The sequence below is a fragment of the Nyctibius grandis genome, chromosome 1, assembly GCF_013368605.1.
Source record: "Nyctibius grandis isolate bNycGra1 chromosome 1, bNycGra1.pri, whole genome shotgun sequence".
Taxonomy (NCBI): domain Eukaryota; kingdom Metazoa; phylum Chordata; class Aves; order Nyctibiiformes; family Nyctibiidae; genus Nyctibius; species Nyctibius grandis.
This window is the reverse complement of record NC_090658.1, coordinates 107668119-107689336: the sequence shown is the minus strand read 5'-3', so window position 1 is coordinate 107689336 and position 21218 is coordinate 107668119. Positions and strand designations below refer to the sequence as shown.

The following is a 21218-nucleotide window of genomic DNA, read 5'->3' as shown; positions in this document are numbered from 1 at the left end:
TAATTATTTCCTGTTAGATTAAAACTTTTTAGAATTAAACATTTTTGATCGCCATCATGCATATTAAAACTTACATTACTTTGATATATGACAAAGTGATCTTGTCATTCTTACCTGAGTTTGGATGGCTTGTATGATAGAAGCATACAGACAAGTCAGAGCACCACAGTTACAGTCCCTTCTTTTTCAAGTATGCTGACATATAACAGAAAACTTAGCCACTATTTTGGGATTTTTCTGGATTATTCTTTCTGGTTTTATTTTAAAAATTATATAGTTGAGTCACCATTTTTTGTTTTTTTAAAGGAACAAGCTGTTCTACCAATTTCAATGGAAAGACACGTCATATTGAATAATCCCCTCCCCTTAAATCAGCAACCAGTCCTTTCCTTACAAACGTAACTCAATGTATTTATTTCCATTTTAGTTCCTTCTTAGGTTTTTTGGTCCCATTCCAAAAATATTTCAAGCTCTTTAATGCACATTATTAAGGAAACCGATACATTGTTCAAGTGTTGTGTAAATTTTTTACTTCCGTTTTTCCAAGTGAAGAAGGAGTAGTGAACTCAAACGGGTCTGAAGCTGATAAATTATCTGTCACCTAACAAAACTGTCCTGCTCCAAACATATCTGACACAGGCACTTTGCAGTTCTGCTCAGAAGAGCTGCAGGAATAGATATGTTCCAGTGTGACAGGCTAACAACTGACAGTGAGATGCTATGCCAACACAGTTGAAATTGTTTTCCAAAGTGTTTCACAACGTCAAGAACAAATTCTGAAGAAGGAAAATAGTCCAAGACCTTCTATCAAACTCTAAAGATATTCTCTCACAAGCTGGATTAGGAAAGCAGGATCTGAATAGATACTCAACATGCATAAACTATGCAGCTAATGTTAAACTTTTAAACCTTCAATATTAGCCTCTGTGGAAAACAGAAATCTCCTCGCAGGAGATGGGAAGTCTACCACTCTTATAAAGGAGTTGACAGTGAGGGTATCTATATTCTGCAGCACACCTTCACTGCATAGACTGGTGTCATACTTTTTTCTTTAATTAAAATCGCTTTCATGTTTTTTTATGTTCCAGATGAATTCACTCGCCCACAAGTTCTGAATGCCTTCAAAATTTACATACATTATTTGAATCTAGAGAGACTTCATTTTGCCAACCTATTTATGGCCCACATCTATATTTTTAACAGAGCTGTGCATGGGAGTTAAGCCAGCGAAGCTATATAAAAGTACTAAGGTTTATCTTTAAATTTCATATGAATAGTTAATTTATACAGAATTGTAATTTCTAAAAACAGGTTGCTTATTCTTAAGTCTTTGACTTTGAAAACAACAGAATTCAGTGTTGATTTAGCCTACAGTATGAACACTCACTTTGGATAATCAGTAATGTTCTATAACTGTATATGAAAATTATTTAAAGGCAGGTTCAGCTTCCTAGCTGGAAAATAATTCATCTTAACCATTCATAATTTGATCAGATTACATCTTGTTTTACATATTTTAATAGATGCTTTCTTCTGGTTACTTTATAAATTATATATGCAAATGATGTATTAAATAATTGATGAAGAACCTTGTTTTGCTTGTAGCTACAAGTGATACTCTTCTTCACAAATATATTTAGGCAGTAGTTCTCTTCACAGCAAAATCGTTGCATAGTATTTTAAACATAATATTTGCATAGTATTTTAAAAGATATTTAAACTCCTGCCGTGATGAAGGCTTATTTAGAAACACCCAATATAATTTACTAACCTGATTTATGAAGAAATTTATACAATCTAGTAAAATAGCACTGTAGAATTTCATTGCATAGGGATACTCATCTTCTCTGAAGGGCCTAAATTCTTTAACACTTGGGCAAATCTGTATTATCACATTCTATGATAGAACAAAGTATATCAGGGTAATTTTCCCTCCTGTTTTATTAAAGCTTTATAAAACTGTTAGAGGTTAATGTCGCAGTTATTTTTTCCTACTGCCCAATTTCATCTTATAATGCTCAGTAAAAGGGGAAATAGAGTCATTAATCTCTTATTAGACATATGGTAAATGGTGTAATGGAATAGTATGTGTTATGTATTTATCTACAATTGTGTATATATATACGTATGTGTGTATATGCATATATAACAAGGATACTTTTAATATTAAAGATTCCAGGATCCATCCCTTAACTATTGTATAAAAGTGCCAGTGTTTTAAGTATTACTTCCCTCTTTTTTCTTTATTTTTAACTGAACAATTAACATATGCTCAGTGTTTATGTAAAAAGGGTTTTTGAAATAAAATTGAATATTTGCAGACATTCTGGGCAGTCAAAATTTTAGCTATATAAGCCTTGTGTTTCCTAACCTTGTAATTACTACATCAGTAAGTTATAAATGATCCTTTCTGTCATTTGCAGAGATGCACAATATAAATGCAAACTTGAAAAATGCTTTTCTTTTCAAGCTGAAGAATTCAAAAGAATGAAAAATAGCTTTCATGACTGAAAAGGCTGGAGAGTTTATGATACTGTGTAGGTATTTAGGAAGTTTCTATTGGGCACGTACTTACAAATGAGAATCCTTTCAGCGCTTGTAACTTAGTGTAATATAATAAAACACACAAGCACAGAGCAACTTCCATTGAGAACACCGAGATCTTCAGAGAGAATCCCTATCGAAACTAATGGGAAAGAGGCACCTCCATCCTTATCTTAGCACGCAACAGTTTCTGATTTGGCTTCCTCTGAGGAACTTTTAGAAGTTTTAGGCAAAGGTCTCTGTTTTCCTTATGAGAGAAGTGTTATATCACCCAGTAAACGCAGCAGATGCTGAACAGATGCTCAACAAAGATCAGAAAAGAGCTACAGATGAATCCTGTCACTTTTCACCCTTGTGTTGCAATGCTTTATGAAGAGCCCAGGAAACAGAAGTTTTTAAAAGACAGTGGTATTCATAAAAAAGAAATCCTAAGATCCACAATTAGAAATTTCTCTTTTTAAAAGACACAAAGTAGATAATACTATAAAACACAATGTTGGTGCATTTCCCTCCCAAAAATTAGTAAAGTAGGTCTCTCGATATGCTGTCCTTCTTTTCTTGTTTCTTTGCTTTTTTTTGGAAGCAACAGCAAACTGATCACTGGCATGTCAGAACAAGGCAACCAACCCTCCAAAGTCTTGTTCAAAAAACTTACAAATGCTACTGGGTGCCCCCGAATAAAAGCAAACCTGAAAGCTGCCAAGATTTCCATATTTGCTTTACTTGTTTTAGCTGACAGCGATATCAATCAAGGAGACAGATTTATGTTACATTTATTTCTCCAGTGCTTTTAAATTTGTGCTTGCTTGAACGGGCACAGGTCTGAGGAATTTCAGCAGACAAAATCTACTTCCCAGCAGGATATTTTTTTTTTTTATTTCTAAGGTCACTGTATTTTACCTTAATGTTCATACTTAGTTAATATCTTTCTTTTTTTAAATATAGTTTCATGTAATATTTAAAATATTAACAGTGAAAAAAGGACTGTGTATTGAGAGCTCCTAAGAACACAAGATCGAAAGCATAGGATCTTTTGATACATAACTGGCTATAATTACTTGGATGGTACTCACATTGTGTTTATTGGTGCTGGACAATCTCATCACCAATGCAAAGTTTCTTAAATTAATTAAGGATAAAGCATTAGATGCTATATTTCCTTAGTTTTAACTAACTTATGCAAGATTAGAGTATAACTTTAGAAAGTGAGATAGCTTTGGTGTTGTTTTGTTTGTTTGCTTGTTTTAAATGGGAGACTGAAAACTGACAGAAAAAAGTAACAGTATTTTTGATTATGATTTGACCCTGACACAGCACGTGATAACCTGTGAAAATTCAAATTCAATAAGAAATGGGTTTTTACCTGTGAAGATTCAATACAATACAAGTACAAAAAAAAGTTTAGAATTTTTTGTGGAAATTTTTCTATTGTATGTGCATTTAAAAATAATGGAATTGCTATATATAAAAAATATGGAATTGTTATACAGTTTTTCATTCTTCCTAAAATAATTTGGGAAAAATATCCTAAAAACTAATGAAATAATAAAATAATTTTGGGGAAACAATGAAGAAAATTTAAATATTAAATGTAATAATAAGAAATTGATATTTAAATCATGACAAGCTATAAATTTCATTACAAAAAGGTAGTGTAACTTGAGATGACCTTCAGCAGTTGTTGTATCAGTTTGTTAAGTTGATTGCACATTGGTTTGTAATTGATTTCTAAGTATTGATCTTTTAAAAATATAAAAGTTCTTAAATAAATTGTTCTTTACAAAGAAATAAGAACAAACTGGTAAGAAAATTGTGCTATTAAGTGCAACTACGTATTCCAGTATTGCCCTTCTTAGGGAAATAGTCTTTCATTAACTGAAGAGCAGAACTTCACTAGTCATCATTTTGCTTCTATCGGAGTACATTTATCAATAGTCAAATATCAAGAAGATGAAATTGCCAATTTATTTAAAACATGAGGAATATATGGGTAAGCAACAAAGTTCCATCCTAAAATTTTGCCATGAACATTTTTTTAACTTTACGTTGCAGTGTACTAAGCCATTTTTTGTCAGTTACCCAGCAATAAAATAAATAATGACTGCTGTCATTCTTTCTTTCTTAGAAAGATTAGCAATGTATCCTGCTTTGGTATTAATCGCTATAGTTTTAACAGCATGTGCTATTAATTCACCTTAATGTGCTGCAACCAATCAATACTTAGTCTGTAAACTCATTTGTTCTTCAGCTCTACACGGCAAAAATCATTGTCTTAAAATAGCTCTTTTTATCATCTTCAAGGTGAAGAACTGTTTGGATAAACTCTGTAGCTAAGCTTTCAGAGAATGTATTAATCTTACTCATGCTAAAATAATGCTCTTCAAACCATTTTTCTGATATTCTGAAATACATTTTCAAATAATACTACAGAAGCCTGAGATTGCTTTAATGAAGTTTAAGAAGTTTTTACTTAGTGAATACCTACAGATCTCACTTTGTAAAACATGGTAGTTCACACACTAAACACTTTGCAAAGATTAAGTCACTCAATATTCAGTAAATACTACGAACTGCTAACATAGTACAATATGAATGACATATTTTTAAAAGAATCACTCAGACTTCATCTGTTAATCTCTGTTGCTGTTCCAGAATGGGGACATTCCCTGTAGTTTGCTGTATCATGTGGCTCAAGCCACTATCCACAACGCATTTTGACAAGAGCAAACTCTGGAAATCAGCTCTCCCAGACACTTCATTCTTGCTGCTGCCTTCCCCTCCTAGTGTTATTGCACTGGCAGATTTGCATGCACCACATAAACCTTATAAGCATTTCTGGTTTTCACCTTATATGATGGCTCTCACCTCACTGAACTTCCTTGGCATTTACCATGAGCTTGCTGCATCCTTGTGCTCTGTCTTTCTGCTGGTGAGGAGGCCTGGAAGTGGAAGGCTGCCCTGCGACTGCAGCACTAGGACTGGGAGCTTTAGGGGCTGCTAGGACTGTCTGCTTTCCTAACCCTGCTTTGCCCCCGAGCTGCTGCGGGCCACACAGGGATGAAAGATTCAGAGAGGTGACGAGCAGCCAGTCTGCACTTATGGGCCTGCCTTCCCAGTATTCTGTAAACTGGTGTCCTGAAGAGATCAGGACCTGTACTCACTTGTTATCCTTTGCACGTGGAATGACCAGCAGTAACTGCCTGGTATGTACCAGAGGCTAAACTTCAAAAGATAAACTACAGGGGCTTCCTACTTGCCTAGAAAATGAGCCTTTTATAAGGACTGTGGCTGTCTAACGATGGTCTGTCCTTACTGGCCACTTCATTAGGGCTCTCGTTCTCTTGGATGTACAGGATGCTCCTCATACAATCTCTCTACTGTAGAGATAATGTCCAGATGTTTACAGGCAATAATCACCCTCTGATAGAGTTGTTGGGCAGGAATATTGCCATGAAAACATATTCATGCAAGAGCCAACAATCAAAATCATATTTTTATCTAATCAGTTACAATGCAAACTATAGTCATAATAGTTTTAGAAAAAGGCCACAGCCTTTAGGCACAGAGAGTCTGCAGGCTTATTCCACTTTAGAATGAGAATGAATGATGATAGCAAGATGGATCAAGTAACTTCCTTTGGAAATGTACCATATATATCAGAATGACTAAGTAAGGGAACAAAAGTGAGCACACTTAGCCTACAAATAAACAGATGGACACCAAACCAGATGTAATTAGATTTGTTTCCCCTAAGCAGATTCACAAACTAGAACTCTCTCCTTGCTCTTCTGAGAGACCAGCTTCAGATGACCAAGGGGAAATACGCTTAGCATTGGATTTGGCCAGCATTTGTGGCAGCTCAAGCACTAATTAGGACCAACTGTGAAAAAGTAACCATCAGAACTGCCTGTCCATTTACTTTCTCCCACTTTACTGTTCCAAAACTTTGCCAAGTGCACTACTTAAGCCCCCTGTAGGCCAGCTCACACTTTGAATGAACCAGGACCATATTTTAGTTCACTTATCTTTCCCATTCTTTACCCGTTTCCTTGTACAAATTAATCATGATTCAACTGCATCTGGCCCACTGCGAAAGGGTACTAGCTGGCAGGAGTATTCTGGCAACCGACTAACTTGATATGTTTCCTTCAGGTGTACTGAAGAAGAAAACAAAAAAAGCAAAAACCTCTTTCCCTGGGAAGTGACATAATATATAATGATTTTTTTTCCCATAGTAAATCTACCAAGGCACCTATATCCCAAAGCCATGCTTTGCTACCTGACTCTATAAAGGGTGGCACAGCAGTTGAAAGCAAGCATCCAGGATCTGGGCAGATCCAGGAGGAGAGGAGTGAGATATAACTGTACCCAACTGAAATACTATTCTGCATTCCACAAGGAATTATCAGTACATTGGTAATGTTTTCTGCCTAAATCCAACAGCGTTGTGCCACTGTGAAATGCTTTCTTCAGCTGCTCTCAGGTTGTGCTTGGGAAGAAGAGCTGTAGGAAACCTGCAGATCTTGGGGTTCACAGGGTATGCTCTCACAGTATTTGCCATGCCGGTATTTACATTCCATGTACCCCCCCATAAACCAAAATGCAAAAGTAAGCTTTCTGTTTTATACAGAGAGGATAATTAAAAGGTCTAACATACAAAAATGGGAAGAGGTGTAAGTCTTTAATTTACTTTTTTAAAGATTTGCTAATGGGCTTCAAATGGTAATAGCCATTCTTACCAGTCCTCTGAAGTTGAATTCCCAATTACTTTTTCCATCTACATAATTACTACCAAGAAAAATGGTTAAATACTAAAGGGTTATGTCAGAAAGAGCAGCAAAATACATTTGAATCCCACTGTTTGTATTTTAATCTTATCATTTTTATAAGCTTTATATATAAGAAAGTAATGCTAATAATGATGCATTTCTTAGATTTTTGTTGAAAAGTCAGACATGATAACAAAGCTTTACAAGTCAAAACACAAAAAAAACCCCAAAAGACATTACATTTGAAGAAAACAGCAGACGGCCTTATACTAATTTCTTCCATAATCTGTCTTACTTCCACTTTCTTTAATTAAACGTGGCGTCTGACTGCATGTGCTCTGAGTGTAAGCAGAGATCACACAGCTCCCAGAAGTAACTTATAAATAATGAAATAATCACCCATTCAGATACAAACACCAAAGAGATGGATCATCTTTTTCTGCTACACCTTGCATAAAAAGTGCCTTTTGAGTGCCACCATCAATGTACAATATTTAAAGCAGAAAATTATCATGCTTCTTTTGTTCCAGTGAGCATACCAAAACACTCACTTTGCAATAAACAATGCATTGCAGAAACACAGAGACCAAATTGTATCCCCTAGACATTAGCCTTCAAGACACTCATTCTCTCTGTACTTGCAGAATAGCACACAATGAGGCAAATATAGCCCGGCTTTCACTCCATCAAGTTCTGTGTCATTATATGAAGAATTAATTTATTCAAATACATCTTAGTCATTATACAAGCACTTTTAATGAGCTGTGGGTGAACACTCGCTTACCTTGTCGCTTTTTTTGGACTAAGGGACTCTCTGCTTTCCAAAATATAAAATTATCTTCTTATTTTTCTTGTTTCAAGACTGGTCTGATTAATGGAGAAAGAGCTCTCTGGATACTACTCAGATTGCCAGTTGTTCAGGGAAAGTGATGCTTAAAAAAAATAACAACCTCATATTCCCATAGATAACATCTTGATTTTGCCCTTTCACTATATATAGGGAAAAAGGTGTAGGGGGACTAAACAGATGCCATTCCAGAGTGCACTAAGCATACAGTGAAGGGAAGGGGATGCTGTGATCTCCATCTTCTTGAGAAGTTGGGAATTACAGACGCTCTTAACTGCTGCTGTGCTATATCACAGGACTGGAAAGAGGCAGTCACCGGGACATAGTGTGACAAGGAGGGGGAAGAATTAGAGCTGTGACATTAACTGGGGGGAAGAAGAAAGATCAGAAAGTATAAACTTTGATCCAGAAAGTGTTAAGATACCTTCACTGCCCCCAGTACTGAATTGATAAAGTCTATACGGCACTGTTCTACCTGGATTTGCTAACCTGCCTTGCATCTCTGAATTCTAAATATCCTGATATATAAAAATATCCTGATATATAAAATGGTTTTTTTCTACATACCCATATTTTTCAGACATTACAACACCATATTCTGTTTTCTACATCCTCTGTATTACCAGCAGAGTTCTAATTCAGCGACAATTGAAAGGATAATAACCATTTTATGACCATAGCTTTCCAACACCTCTCTCTGATTTGTGTATTTAATAGGACTCCAGAAGTTATATGCAGTCACTAAAGATAATGGTATAAACAACTTACAGACAGAATTTTTGTGGTTACTGTCTTTGCTGGGCAACATCTTGACTCCTCTTGATTTCAGTTCAATTGCTTTTTTCACTGAGAAAACAAACAAACAAGAAGATAATTCATTATTAAACCTTGCAGAAAGGACATATAGAAGCTACATCATACATTACAATAATACAAAGCTACACAGGAGTCCTACAAGCAGATTGAAATAACTGCAGTTTCTGTGATAATCCAAATACATTTTTACAAAGATACAATTATTTATCATGTTTCAGAAGATGTCCTTTTTAAACAGACATTATCAGGGTTTGTAATATTTTGAATTCAAATTTCCTTAGGGTCAAAGAAAAGAAAAACCTGTCCTAATTACATGCCTGGGTTTCCTATGTTTGCCACTGCACATGGCAAAATCTTAAACATTTTTAAAACTTTTTTTTTACATCGTGAGACCCCAGCTGGAGTACTGCATCCATTTCTGGGGTCCCCAATGTAAGAAGGACATGGAGCTGTTGGAATGAGTCCAGAGGAGGGCCACAAAGATGATCAGAGAGCTGGAGCACCTCTCCTATGAAGACAAGCTGAGAGAGCTGGGGCTCTTCAGCCTGGAGAAGAGAAGGCGCTGGGGAGACCTTATAGCAGCCTTCCAGTACTTGAAGGGGGCCTACAGGAAAGCTGGAGAGGGACTTTTTTTCAAGGGCGTGTAGTGATAGGACAAGGGGTAACGGTTTTAAACTGAAAGAGGGTAGATTTAGGTTAGATATTAGGAAGAAATTCTTGACTGTGAGGGTAGTGAGACACTGGAACAGGCTGCCCAGAGAAGTTGTGGATGCCACCTCCCTGGCAGTGTTCAAGGCCAGGTTGGATGGGGCTTTGAGCAACGTGGTCTAGTGGAAAGGTGTCCCTGCCTGTGGCAGGGGTGTTGGAACTAGGTGATCTTTAAGGTCCCTTCCAACTGAAAGCATTCTATGATTCTATGATTCTCTAAAATGTACAGTACATTATATACATATATCTGAGGACCACAAGCTTTAAATTCACATCTGCTTTTATTTGATTCACTCCTCAGTAATAGACATGTTTTTAGCTCAGTTTCCTAAGGAGATTAAGGTTATAGGATCACGCTATGTTACATTTCTTGGCTCACCTAACTCCTTTTGAATCTCTTAACCGAATTAGAAAGAGAAAGAGGGTAAGAGCTCTCAAAGGGACAAAGTTTTGTGAGAGAGAACAGATGCATCAGAGGTTTAATATGTTTTCTCTGTTTAGCCAGCTGAATGGCCGATAAACTTCTAGCATACCCCTACTACGTAGTTAGGGCACCATAGGTGGGATCAAGAGCAGAGTAGGAAGATATATGAGAGGAAACTAGTGCAGTTACACATTAAGGAACACATAGGGTAGAATTTTAGTTGCAATGGTAGGAGAAAAAGGTAAAAATATAGGACACATTCATAGGAAATTAATTAGTTCTGTGGCTTGGGAACAACTTGATCAATTGAAAATAAAATCAGATATAGAAAATAATTATGAAACAAGGCTGGAAAATTCAGAACTGTTGTGCAAAAAACAATAGCAAGAGCAAAATAGCTAGTGACTGACTGTGTATCAGAATGGTGACAACATCATGATGCATGTCAGTAACAAAAAAATTACAAAAAGCAGCAATCCTTTCCTGATTCATATTAAGTACATTTTTTTCTTGAGCTTGCAGTGGTTAATAATCTTAAAATGCAGACACTTATCCTAGATAAAAACAGAAACAAGAATTCGACACAAACATTTTTAAAATGGCAGTAATTTGTACCTCATATTATATATATAAAAATTTATACCACTGATTATCAGTTATACTTTTTGACAATGTATGGGATAAATTTTATGATTACCACTCTATACACTGATCTATATGTAAATATTTCTAAGAAGTGAAGTGGTAGGAACAGCAAGTTAACTTGTCTTTAAATATCGCATTAAAAATCGTTATTTCATTGTGTTTATTTCTATATTGGACTTTTACTGCTTTTGCAACCTCAGAGTGAAGCAAGCTTTTCTTAAGTGCTGAAATAGGGCAAGCCTGCAGAAAGTACTTTCTGTGCTATGTACGTTGCAAGTGTAGACATTTATTTCTAAACCTGGAAAACAGGTGTTGAAATGATGAAAGATGATTGAAACACAATTGTAGCCGCATGGGATGAAATGGATTTGATAGCAGTGTGGTGTTTTCTTTTCTTCTAAGACAGGAACACATTATACAGAGAAATCAATGCAGGCAACAAGAGTAATATCCCCAAGGGTTTCTGGGAGGGTAAACCTCATGGCTATGGTTTTCTTAGGATTACTTTCTAGACTTAGGTGCTAAAATGTCCATCAAGTGTCACCTTATGTTCTGTTCTCTTAGGCTGCATAACCAGTCTGTTAAAATTGTTCCATATTTAATGGGAAATGAACAACACAACTCTTGTAATGAATATTTGGGATATTGTCTGGACTTGTGCTCCCTCCACCAGCATGAATTTCACAATTTATTAATATCTGTGTCTTGTAAAACATGCCAGCAGTTCTTGGAGGGTTCAAAACTCATATTGCTTACATTCACAGATGAGTGGTAAAACCATTAAATTATTACACAGCAGACAGAGAAAAGAACTATACTCTCCTCCTTCTCTTTGTCCTGTGACAGTATTTTAGGGTTAAAGTGGCATTCATCACTCAAATTCCTAGTGGGAGTTCACTCCTGAAGATATTTGTTAGACATAGGTTAAGAAAGCTTCTTGGGAATAGGGAAAAATGATACTCATCAGCTTTAGTCTGAAATAGAGTGGTGTTGTAGGCTGACCATGGGTAAACACCAAGTGCCCATCAAAGCCATTCTATCACTCCCCTCCTCAGCTGGACACAGGAAAGAAAATATAACTAAAGGCTCATGGGTTGAGATAAGGACAGAGAGAGATCACTCACCAATTACCATCACAGGCAAAACAGACTTGACTTGGGGAACATTAATTTAATTTATTACCAACAAAATCAGAGTAGGACAATGAGAAATAAAAGCCAAATCTTAAAACATCTTCCCTCCACCCCTTCCCAGGCTTAACTTTACTCCCAATTTTCTCTACCTCCTCCCCCTGAGTGGCACAGGGGGATGGAGAATGGGGGTTGTGGTCAGTTCATCACACGTTGTCTCTGCCGCTCCTTCCTCCTCAGGGGGAGGACTCCTCACACTCTTCCCCTGCTCCAGCGTAGGGTCCCTCCCACGGGACACAGTCCTCCATAAAATTCTCCAATATGAGTCCTTCCCACAGGCTAAAGTTCTCCATGAACTGCTCAAGCATGGGTCCCTTCCACAGGGTGCAGTCCTTCAAGGGGTCACAAGTCATGCCAGCAAACCTGCTCCAGCCTGGGCTCCTCTCTCCATGGGGCTACAGTTCCTGCCAGAAGCCTGCTCCAGCATGGGATTCCCATGGGGGTCACAGCCTCCTTTGGGCATCCACCTGCTCTGGCGAGGGGTCCTCCATAGGCTGCAGGTGGATATCAGCTCCACCATGCACCTCCATGGGCTGCAGGGGGACAGCCTGCCTCACCATGACTTCACCATGGTCTTCACCACGGGCTGCAGGGGAATCTCCGCTTTGGCACCTGGAGAAACTCCTCCCCCTCCTTCTTCACTGACCTTGGTGTCTGCAGAGTTTTTTGTCTCACATATTCCCACTCCTCTCTCCGGCTGCAATTGCTGTTGCACAGGTTTTTCCCCTTCTTAAATATGTTATCACAGAGGTGCTACCACCGTCGCTGATGGGCTTGTCTTTGGCCAGCGGCAGGTCCCTGCTGGAGCCATCTGGCATTGGCTTTATTGGACATAGGGGAAGCTTCAAGCAGCTTCTCACAGAAGCCATCCCTGTAGCCGCCCCCTCCGCTACCAAAACCTTGCCATGCAAACCCAATACAAGTGGACATAAATTGAAACAAGACATGTTCTGACTTGATATATGAAAAACTTTTTCACTATCAGGACAGTCAAGCATTGAAACAGGTCCTGCAGTTTCCGTCCTTGGAGATTTTTCACATGTCAAGAAAAAAACATTCTGTACCTCTCTGAAAGAACATTAGATAGGGGATTCACAATAAAATCAGTCATCTAAAATGTATCTCTTATGAAGAGAAATGGCTACCTCAAGGGGGCAATTCATCCCCTTCTAAGACAGGCACAATGAATCATCCTCTGGAGATGCCTTTTCCTCTCCACAAAATATAACAGAAACATACAGCACTTGCTCAAGCAAGATCCCTACATTTTAGACAGTAACATTAGGTGACATGAGCTTTTATTGTGTCTGGAGAACTTTAATAGCCAAATGTAGGTATCTGTGAGACACAGGGATCCATAAGGTTAAATTGGATAGTTTGAGACATAAATATCAAACTTCTGCCTCTATTATACTTGTGTGTGTAAGTTTTTGCATGAGGCCTGTGTAGTACTTTCTTCTGTTTTTTAAAAGAATTAAGCGAGTATAGCCTTTAAAATACAAATTCTTCAACCTCTGGAAGCGAAACAGAAAACACTGAACACTGTGGTTTGAGTGAATCAGTTCAACCTCTTCTGTAACATAAAAGAAATACTCTAAATTGCACTTCTTGTAACCATTTAAACCCCATTTGAACACCTTTTCTGAGATGCTTCTTTTCTGTTTCTCGATTGCTCTTTCATTAACAAGGTTTTCCTGATTTCAAAGATGATTTGCCATTTAATAGCACAAAAAGAGGAACGGGTATATGTTAATGATGGCATATATGAACAGCACTTTCCACCTTTTAAGTCATTATTTTTTTAAATTTTCATAACTTTCTGCTATCTTCACTTAAACATTCATTTAAGCTAACTGAATTAACTCTCTTCATCTTTTCTGTTAATCATAACTTCAGGACACTCTTGGAGATGAGATACCTATTCAAGTAGGAGGGTAGAGCCGAGTACTGGAACTCCAAGACAATCTTATCAGACTACTGGAAAGCACCAGCGGTATTCCTTAACTTTTTGCTATAGAAAAATTAAAGTGAGCCATGAAAAGAATATATGTCTGGCATTATTTGAATGGATCATGAAAGTTAAAGTGAAATTTTCAAGTTGTAAACATCCATTCAAACCTTTTCTGATTTCTGTGAAGCTCTTAGTTTCTAATATATTTGAACCTGTGTGAAGAAAATACATTTTACCCCAAGTACAATTACCTTGCAGAACAGATTATGACAAATTAACAGACATATTGTTTTACGAAATGATCAGAATCATAGAATCACAGAATGTTTGAGGTTGTAAGGGACCTCCTGTCCCACCCCCTTCCTCAAACAGGGCCACCTAGAGGCAGTTGCTCAGGATGAACCAATGAGTAAAATTTCAACAGTTGCTAAGGATCAGGAGGGTAACAAAATAAAAGTAGCAATGAGACATTAGGACAGTCCTGTGGTGGGTTGACCTTGGCTGGACACCAGGTGCCCACCAAAGCCATTCTATCACTCCCCTCCTCAGCTGGACACAGGAGAGGAAATACAACAAAAGGCTCATGGGTTGAGATAAGGACAGGGAGAGACCACTCACCAATTACCGTCACAGGCAAAACAGACTTGACTTGGGGAACATTAATTTAATTTATTACCAACCAAATCAGAGTAGGATAATGAGAAATAAAACCTAAATCTTAAAAACACCTTCCCTCTAGCCTTCCCTTCTTCCCGGGCTTAACTTTACTCCCAATTTTCTCTACTTCCTCCCCCTAAGTGGCACAGAGGGATGGGGAATGAGGATTGTGATCAGTGCATCACACATTGTCTCTGCCGCTCCTTCCTCCTCAGCGGGAGGACTCTTCACACTCTTCCCCTGCTCCAGTGTAGGGTCCCTTGACTGGGAGACAGTCCTCCATGAACTTCTCCAGTGTGAGTCCTTCCCACAGGCTAAAGTTCTTCACAATTACTCCAGCATGGGTCCCTTCCACAGGATGCAGTCCTTCAGGAACGGACTGCTCCAGTGTGGGTCCCTTACTAGGTCACAAGTCCTGCCAGCAAACCTGCTCTAGCATGGGCTCCTCTCTCCACAGGGTCACGGTTCCTGCCAGAAGCCTGCTCTAGCGTGCGCTTCCCACAGGGTTCCCAGCCTCCTTTGGGCATCCACCTGCTCTAGCGTGGGGTCCTCCATAGGCTGCAGGTGGATATCTGCTCCACCATGCACCTCCATGGGCTGCAGGGGGACAGCCTGCTTCACCATGGCCTTCACCACGGGCTGCAGGGGAATCTCTGCTCTGGCGCCTGGAGCACCTCCTCCCCCTCCTTCTTCACTGACCTTGGTGTCTGCAAAATTTTTTGTCTCACATATTCCCACTCCTCTCTCTGTCTGCTTTTGCACAGCAGTTCTTTCCCCTTCTTAAATATGTCATCACAGAGGCGCTCCCACCATCGCTAATTGGCTTCAGGACTTCCTACAGAACATGACTTATTACTCACAGTTTGAAATTGTCCTCAGTATTGAAGCTGGAGAACCGTTGAGGCTGAACTTTCAAACTGCCTTTACACTCCAAGACACACCATGTGCTCACCATGGTAGTACTAACCTCTCAGCACAGCTTCGTGCTTCTGCAAGTTATCAGCCTGGATAGTTGGACACTCCCTAGGTCCATGTAGACTAGGTATTTCTGTTTCAATTTTTAGCTCTTCCTTGAAACATCAGAGCTATATGATACTCATTTTATATTCAAATAAATTCACATAAATATTAGATTTCATATTAGATTTCTTAGATTTCTTAATTAGCGCAGGAGTAGTGTAAGATTTTGTTTATTATTCAGTAAGATTATAGTTTTGTTCTAAGATTTCTAACACTTTTTGAGTTATTTGGACCTCACTGAAATTATTTGGTTATGGTTGTCAGATTCTGATTTCAATTATACCTGTGTATATCTTGTGGAACAGATCTTTTCTATACAATGTGTATATGCCTAGTCCACATATATTATGAAAAACTATTGTTAACCAAAATCACCTATGATTTAATGTTTTGAGTTTTTTTCAAGCAAATTACTATATAGCATATTGCAAGCATTATAATGTTTTCTTAGCTCAAAGAATACTCATTGAATATTTGATATTTTAAAATTAATGAATTGCAAAGAGTTGCACTAATGAAATTTTCTTTTTTCCTTTTTTAATTAGCGATATAATGGTAGATCAGAAATGCTGCAAAAAACAGGAGAAAATTACTTTTTTTTTCTACATACTGTTTCAGTGAGTACTTTACCCCAATGAGATTTAAATAACTCAATGAACTTTTATCATTAGGGAGAAGATTTAGAGGAGCGAGGCTACCGAGTTGATTAGAGGACTGGAGCATCTCTCTTATGAGGAGAGGCTGAGAGATCTGGGTCTGTTCACCTTGGAGAAGAGAAGACTGAGAGGGGGGATCTTATCAACACTTACAAATACCTTAGGGGTGGGTGTCAAAAGGAGGGGACCAGTCTCTTCTCAGTGGTGCCCAGTGACAGGACAAGGGGCAATGGGCACAAGCTGAAACATGGGAAGTTCCATGTGAATATGAGGAAAAACTTCTTTACTTTGAGGGTGACAGAGCACTGGAACAGGCTGCCCAGGAAGGTTGTGGAGTCTCCTTCTCTGGAGATATTCAAAACCCACCTGGACGTGACCCTGTGCAACGTGCTCTAGGTGAACCTGCTTTGGCAGGGAGTTGGACTAGATGATCTCCAGAGGTCCATTCCAACCCTAACCATTCTGTGATTCCGTGAATATTGCTCATGTTCAAAATGAACTGTGATGTCTTATGACTATAAAAATCTATTAATCCGCGTATTTTCATTAAGGCTGAATCATACCCAAATACGCATAGTCATCTTATTCTTTGACTCATAGAACTGGAAATATAAAAATGTTTGTAAAAGTCATAAATTTCTATTCTGAATTTTTTAGAAATAATGCACCTTAAGTGCACCTTAAAAAATATTTAAAAACTCTTGGATTTGTTATTTTTGAAAGTGAAAACAGCCATTGGTAGTATCAGCTTTATTTTCTAGAGCCATGAGGCACTTGAGTATAGTATGTTTTCTCAACATTCCTACGTCTCTATAATTCAAAAGGAAAATTTTCTCCATTTTATTCTGCTTACATTAATTTCTAAGAGAGCGTAACTCACAAAATAATTGCGCTACTGCTGTTACTATTGTAAAAGAGTATTATACACAGCAGCTCATTATAGCAAGGATGATTTCCTACAGTTCATACAACAATGAATGTTTTAAAATTATTTTTATTTTCCACATTTTTTTTTCCCAGGATGGTTCTTTGAAAACTACCCTTCCAACCTCAGTTATCCTCCATGTTGCTCAAGAAAACGAAATCTGAAGGTTTGCTTTTTCATGATAGTTTTAAACAGTGTTTTTAACAATTACATGACTAAATAAAAGCATGAAGCAATTAGTCTTTCAAATATTCTCTGCACATGTACAGTTTTTTAATACATATATTTCACAGGTGCAAATAACTGTTCAAAGTACAAAGTAATAGAGAGTCAAGCATTGTGTACGTAAGCAGTTCTGGAAGCACCACCTGAACAATTTACAACTATTAACCAAAACAGCTATACACAAACTTTTAGCCCTGGCAGAATCAATGTCTTTCCAAAAGTAAACTCAGTAATTTAAATCTTGATCTCTAATAACTCTTTCATTTTAATGCTTCATGCGTCTATTTAATTACATGGTTTAAGCATTATACAACATTTTGGAGCAAAGATTGTTCATCTGGGTTTTTTGTTTGATTTGAAGAAGATAAGACTTTTTTTTTAAACAAATCCTACATGCACCTTGAAAACAGTGACAACCTATCTGAAGTCTACACAAAGCACTGCCAGAATTCTCAAGAAAATTCAAAGCATTTACAATTTTTCTCTGACACTGGAAGGTGCTTTTGAATGAATCACTGATTATAAACACAAGGAACCTGCAAGATAACAAATTTTTTTTTAATGTATACAAGTTCTTCAAGTATAATTTCAAGAGAAGAAATCCATTTTTCTGTGAATTCTATTAATGTATTTTGAAGCACTTCTTACTGTGGGTTATTATGTGCTTGTATTCTACAGAGAAATTAATTCTTATTTGAAGTTATATTTGAAAATACACTGAGAAAGGCCCTACAGGGTGTTGTCAGCTCTATGTCTTCTAAGATGCAGGAGAGAGTTTCGGTTTTCTCAGAGAATGTTGCCTGCTGGGACTATAGGGGAAAACCTTCTAATATGTATGTCTTTCCTTCCATCATTGTAGAAGCTTATGCTATCTCAAAGAAAATACAAAATAAAGATTAAAAAAACACCTAAAACTAAAGAAAAAAAAAGTTTAAAGAAAATTATAATAAAGTTACATGTACTTCCTATGCATCCATAAATTACCACTCAAATGTAAAACTAACAGGGGAAAAGGAAAAACTCAAATACTACAAAGAAATTTCTCAAAAAAAGATAAAACTCACTTAGATTGTTGACTTCCTTGAAGAATTTAATTTCCTTCTCTGATAGTAATTAACTAATAATTACACAGGCAATATGAAGGTAGGAGCCAGTCGTCTTTCAGACCCAGCTTTGCCCACTGTGAAGCTTTTTCCGTTTTCTTTAATTAGTTTTTGTTTTGTTTTGTTTTAAATTGGATTCCTCCTATCTGATACAAAAGGTTTCAGAGAGAATTTGTAATTTGTGGTTGTAGATGAATTCCAAATTATCTGTATTACAATATGAAAAGTCTATAACTATTTGTCACATATTTTCAAGGTGGCTATGAATTTCAAGTACAAGATGTCTTTTTTCAGTATTGCTTGACTAATCATGAATGAGCCAAAAACTGTACAAATGCAAGGTAGCAGGCAGTGTTTGGCACCAAGAATTTGCAGTCTTATTCTCTGGTTGTGTAATTTTGCTTAGAGGAGACAGGACAGAAATTAGTAAGAAGAAAAATACGGAAAAGTGAACTGAAAGTGAAGACGGTATCAAGCACAACTAATTGCCCATTTGTAGGGCATAACTGAGAAATAATTTAATCTAGAGAGGGTCTTGAGGAGTTATGATACACTTTAAACATAAAAAGGGAATTGCAAAGAGGTAAGATGCCTTCTGCAGTTCCACTAGGGCTAGAACAAGAACTTACAGTCTTTATCTGTAGCAAGGGAGACTTCAGTTACACAAGTAAAAAGCTTTTTAACAGTAAGAGTGATGAAGCCTTGGAATAAATTACCCAGAGAAGCTGTGGAATCTTAGCCATTAAAAGTTTTAAAGAACATGTTAAATTAAGGTCTGAAAACAACAGTCAAATATTCTTGGCTCCTCTTTGATATAGGGTTAGCTTACCAAGATCCTTTTTAAACCTATTTTCTATGATTTCATAAGAGTAACCCAAAACCAGAAGTCATTTGGCTGAGAAACAATAAGTGGCTAAGACCTTGGTGGGGTTTTCTAGGATTTCTAGCATATGAAATGAATTTATTATGCCTACATTTAACTGCATGTGTGCAAACAGGTAAATGGTGTGCAGTACACAAGTCATATCAAAGCTAGATAGGATACTAGAAGCACAGCTCAGTTAACATAGTATTATGCTTGATCTAATTTACTCTCTTTTAGATCTAATATAGTTATACCTTGAGAATATCTGTAGGTGATTCCATAACAAGAAAGCTAACACTTGCTCTTTGTTCCTAGCACATTCTTCGTAACAGTCCTCGTGTACATCTTGGATGACATAACATTTTTTTTTTCCCTGATTACCCAAATACATGAGTATATTGCCAGTTTTTCTTCTTGCATGAAATAACCTGCAAGGTCTCAAATACTGGCTACCACTCAAAGCTAAAATATCCTGACATCATCTGCTGGTACTTCCTCAAGCTGCTTCTCCTGCTGCACTGCTGAGTTCAGCTCTTGGCTGCCTTTCACTGCAGATTTTTCCCAAGTACAGATATTTGAAGGTGAAGAAGAACAGCATATTGCCCAGTACCTGGTGATGACAAACAGGGCCTTTCCTGTCCAGCCTTAAGCCCAGTGTCACTATAAGGAATGTATTTGAACAGTTCTCTGGTTTTGCTACAGCATAGGAAAAAAAATAATATTTTCAGTATTTTGTATGTTGAGAGTGGAAAAGAGATATGTATTGCAAAGATTGACACAGCTTTACATATTTTGCAGAGTTCAGTACAAAACAGTGAAGTATTTGCAATAACGTCCATAGGATTATTCTTGAAGGGAATTAGCAAATTTATCTCAGTACTGTGCAGCATTCACTAATTTTCTTTTGCTTTAGTTTCATTGCTCTGATTTCCTTGAAGTTGAGTACTCCTTTTTGAAACAAAGTGTTTTCTTAGTTCACATTGCAGAGTTCAATCAAGTGCTCTGTTTGTTTTGTCCTAGTGCCTCAGTCTTTCTGGGTTCTCTGGGTTCTCCTCCAAAGACACAATTACGGGAGTACTACCATTTTTTTTGCCCTGGAAGAAATGATCTACAATTCCACGTTTGGCAGCATCACTATTCTCTCTGGATTCTGCTTATAGATCAAACATTTCTTTCTCACCACTTAAAGTCATGCGGGACCAGTTAGCTATCTCTAGGTTTTCTTTGCTTCACTATGGCCTGTTGTGCCACAAATTCTTTCTGAAAGTTTAGTATTTACAAGAATAAGAAAAAACAACCATTCTCAATCTTACAATTCGCTTTAGTTTATGAACAGAATTCTATAATAAATTCTTTGATAAAACAAGGCCCCAAACTCAATAACCTAAGAGTTGTTACGGCAAGCTTTGCTTCTCAGCTACCCACTTCTTGACTTTCACAGAGGCATCGCAATTTTCCATAGGAACTCTAGTTTAAATCAACTCACTGGAATAATCCAGCCCTCTGCTGTTTCTGCATTCCCTGCCTGAAGAGTATTATGTCTAATACGCTATCCCAGTGTTTCTCTCACTAACAGCTTTCAAAATCTTCCCTACTAATCAGTATTATAACTCCAGAGAGCTTCACAGCAGGCATAGATGTTTCTACTATATGGCTACCTGTAAAAGCTGTAGGTTCATGATCAGTTGCCTTGTTCCATCAATCCAGCAAAGTACTGCCTGTCACTATCAGACTTTCCACCTGTTCCCTGTGCTGGAAATCTCTGCGTGTAGTAGTAGTGAACAAATGGTACAGCCTCAGGATAAATTGGTGTCACAATAGATTTTTACACAAATCTTTCTCATTCTGTGTGTATAAGCTGACACAGTGTCAC

The 21218-nt window shown here is 37.4% G+C and overlaps 1 protein-coding gene across 1 annotated transcript in view; it reads right to left on the bottom strand.

Annotated features, from left to right (window-relative positions):
• The window catches only part of CSMD1 (CUB and Sushi multiple domains 1), a 1320281-nt gene that overhangs the window by 495490 nt on the left and 803573 nt on the right, over window positions 1–21218 (bottom strand). Inside the window, 1 exon segment of the mRNA XM_068415956.1 lies at window positions 8929–9006. Coding sequence (XP_068272057.1) covers window positions 8929–9006 — 78 coding nt within the window.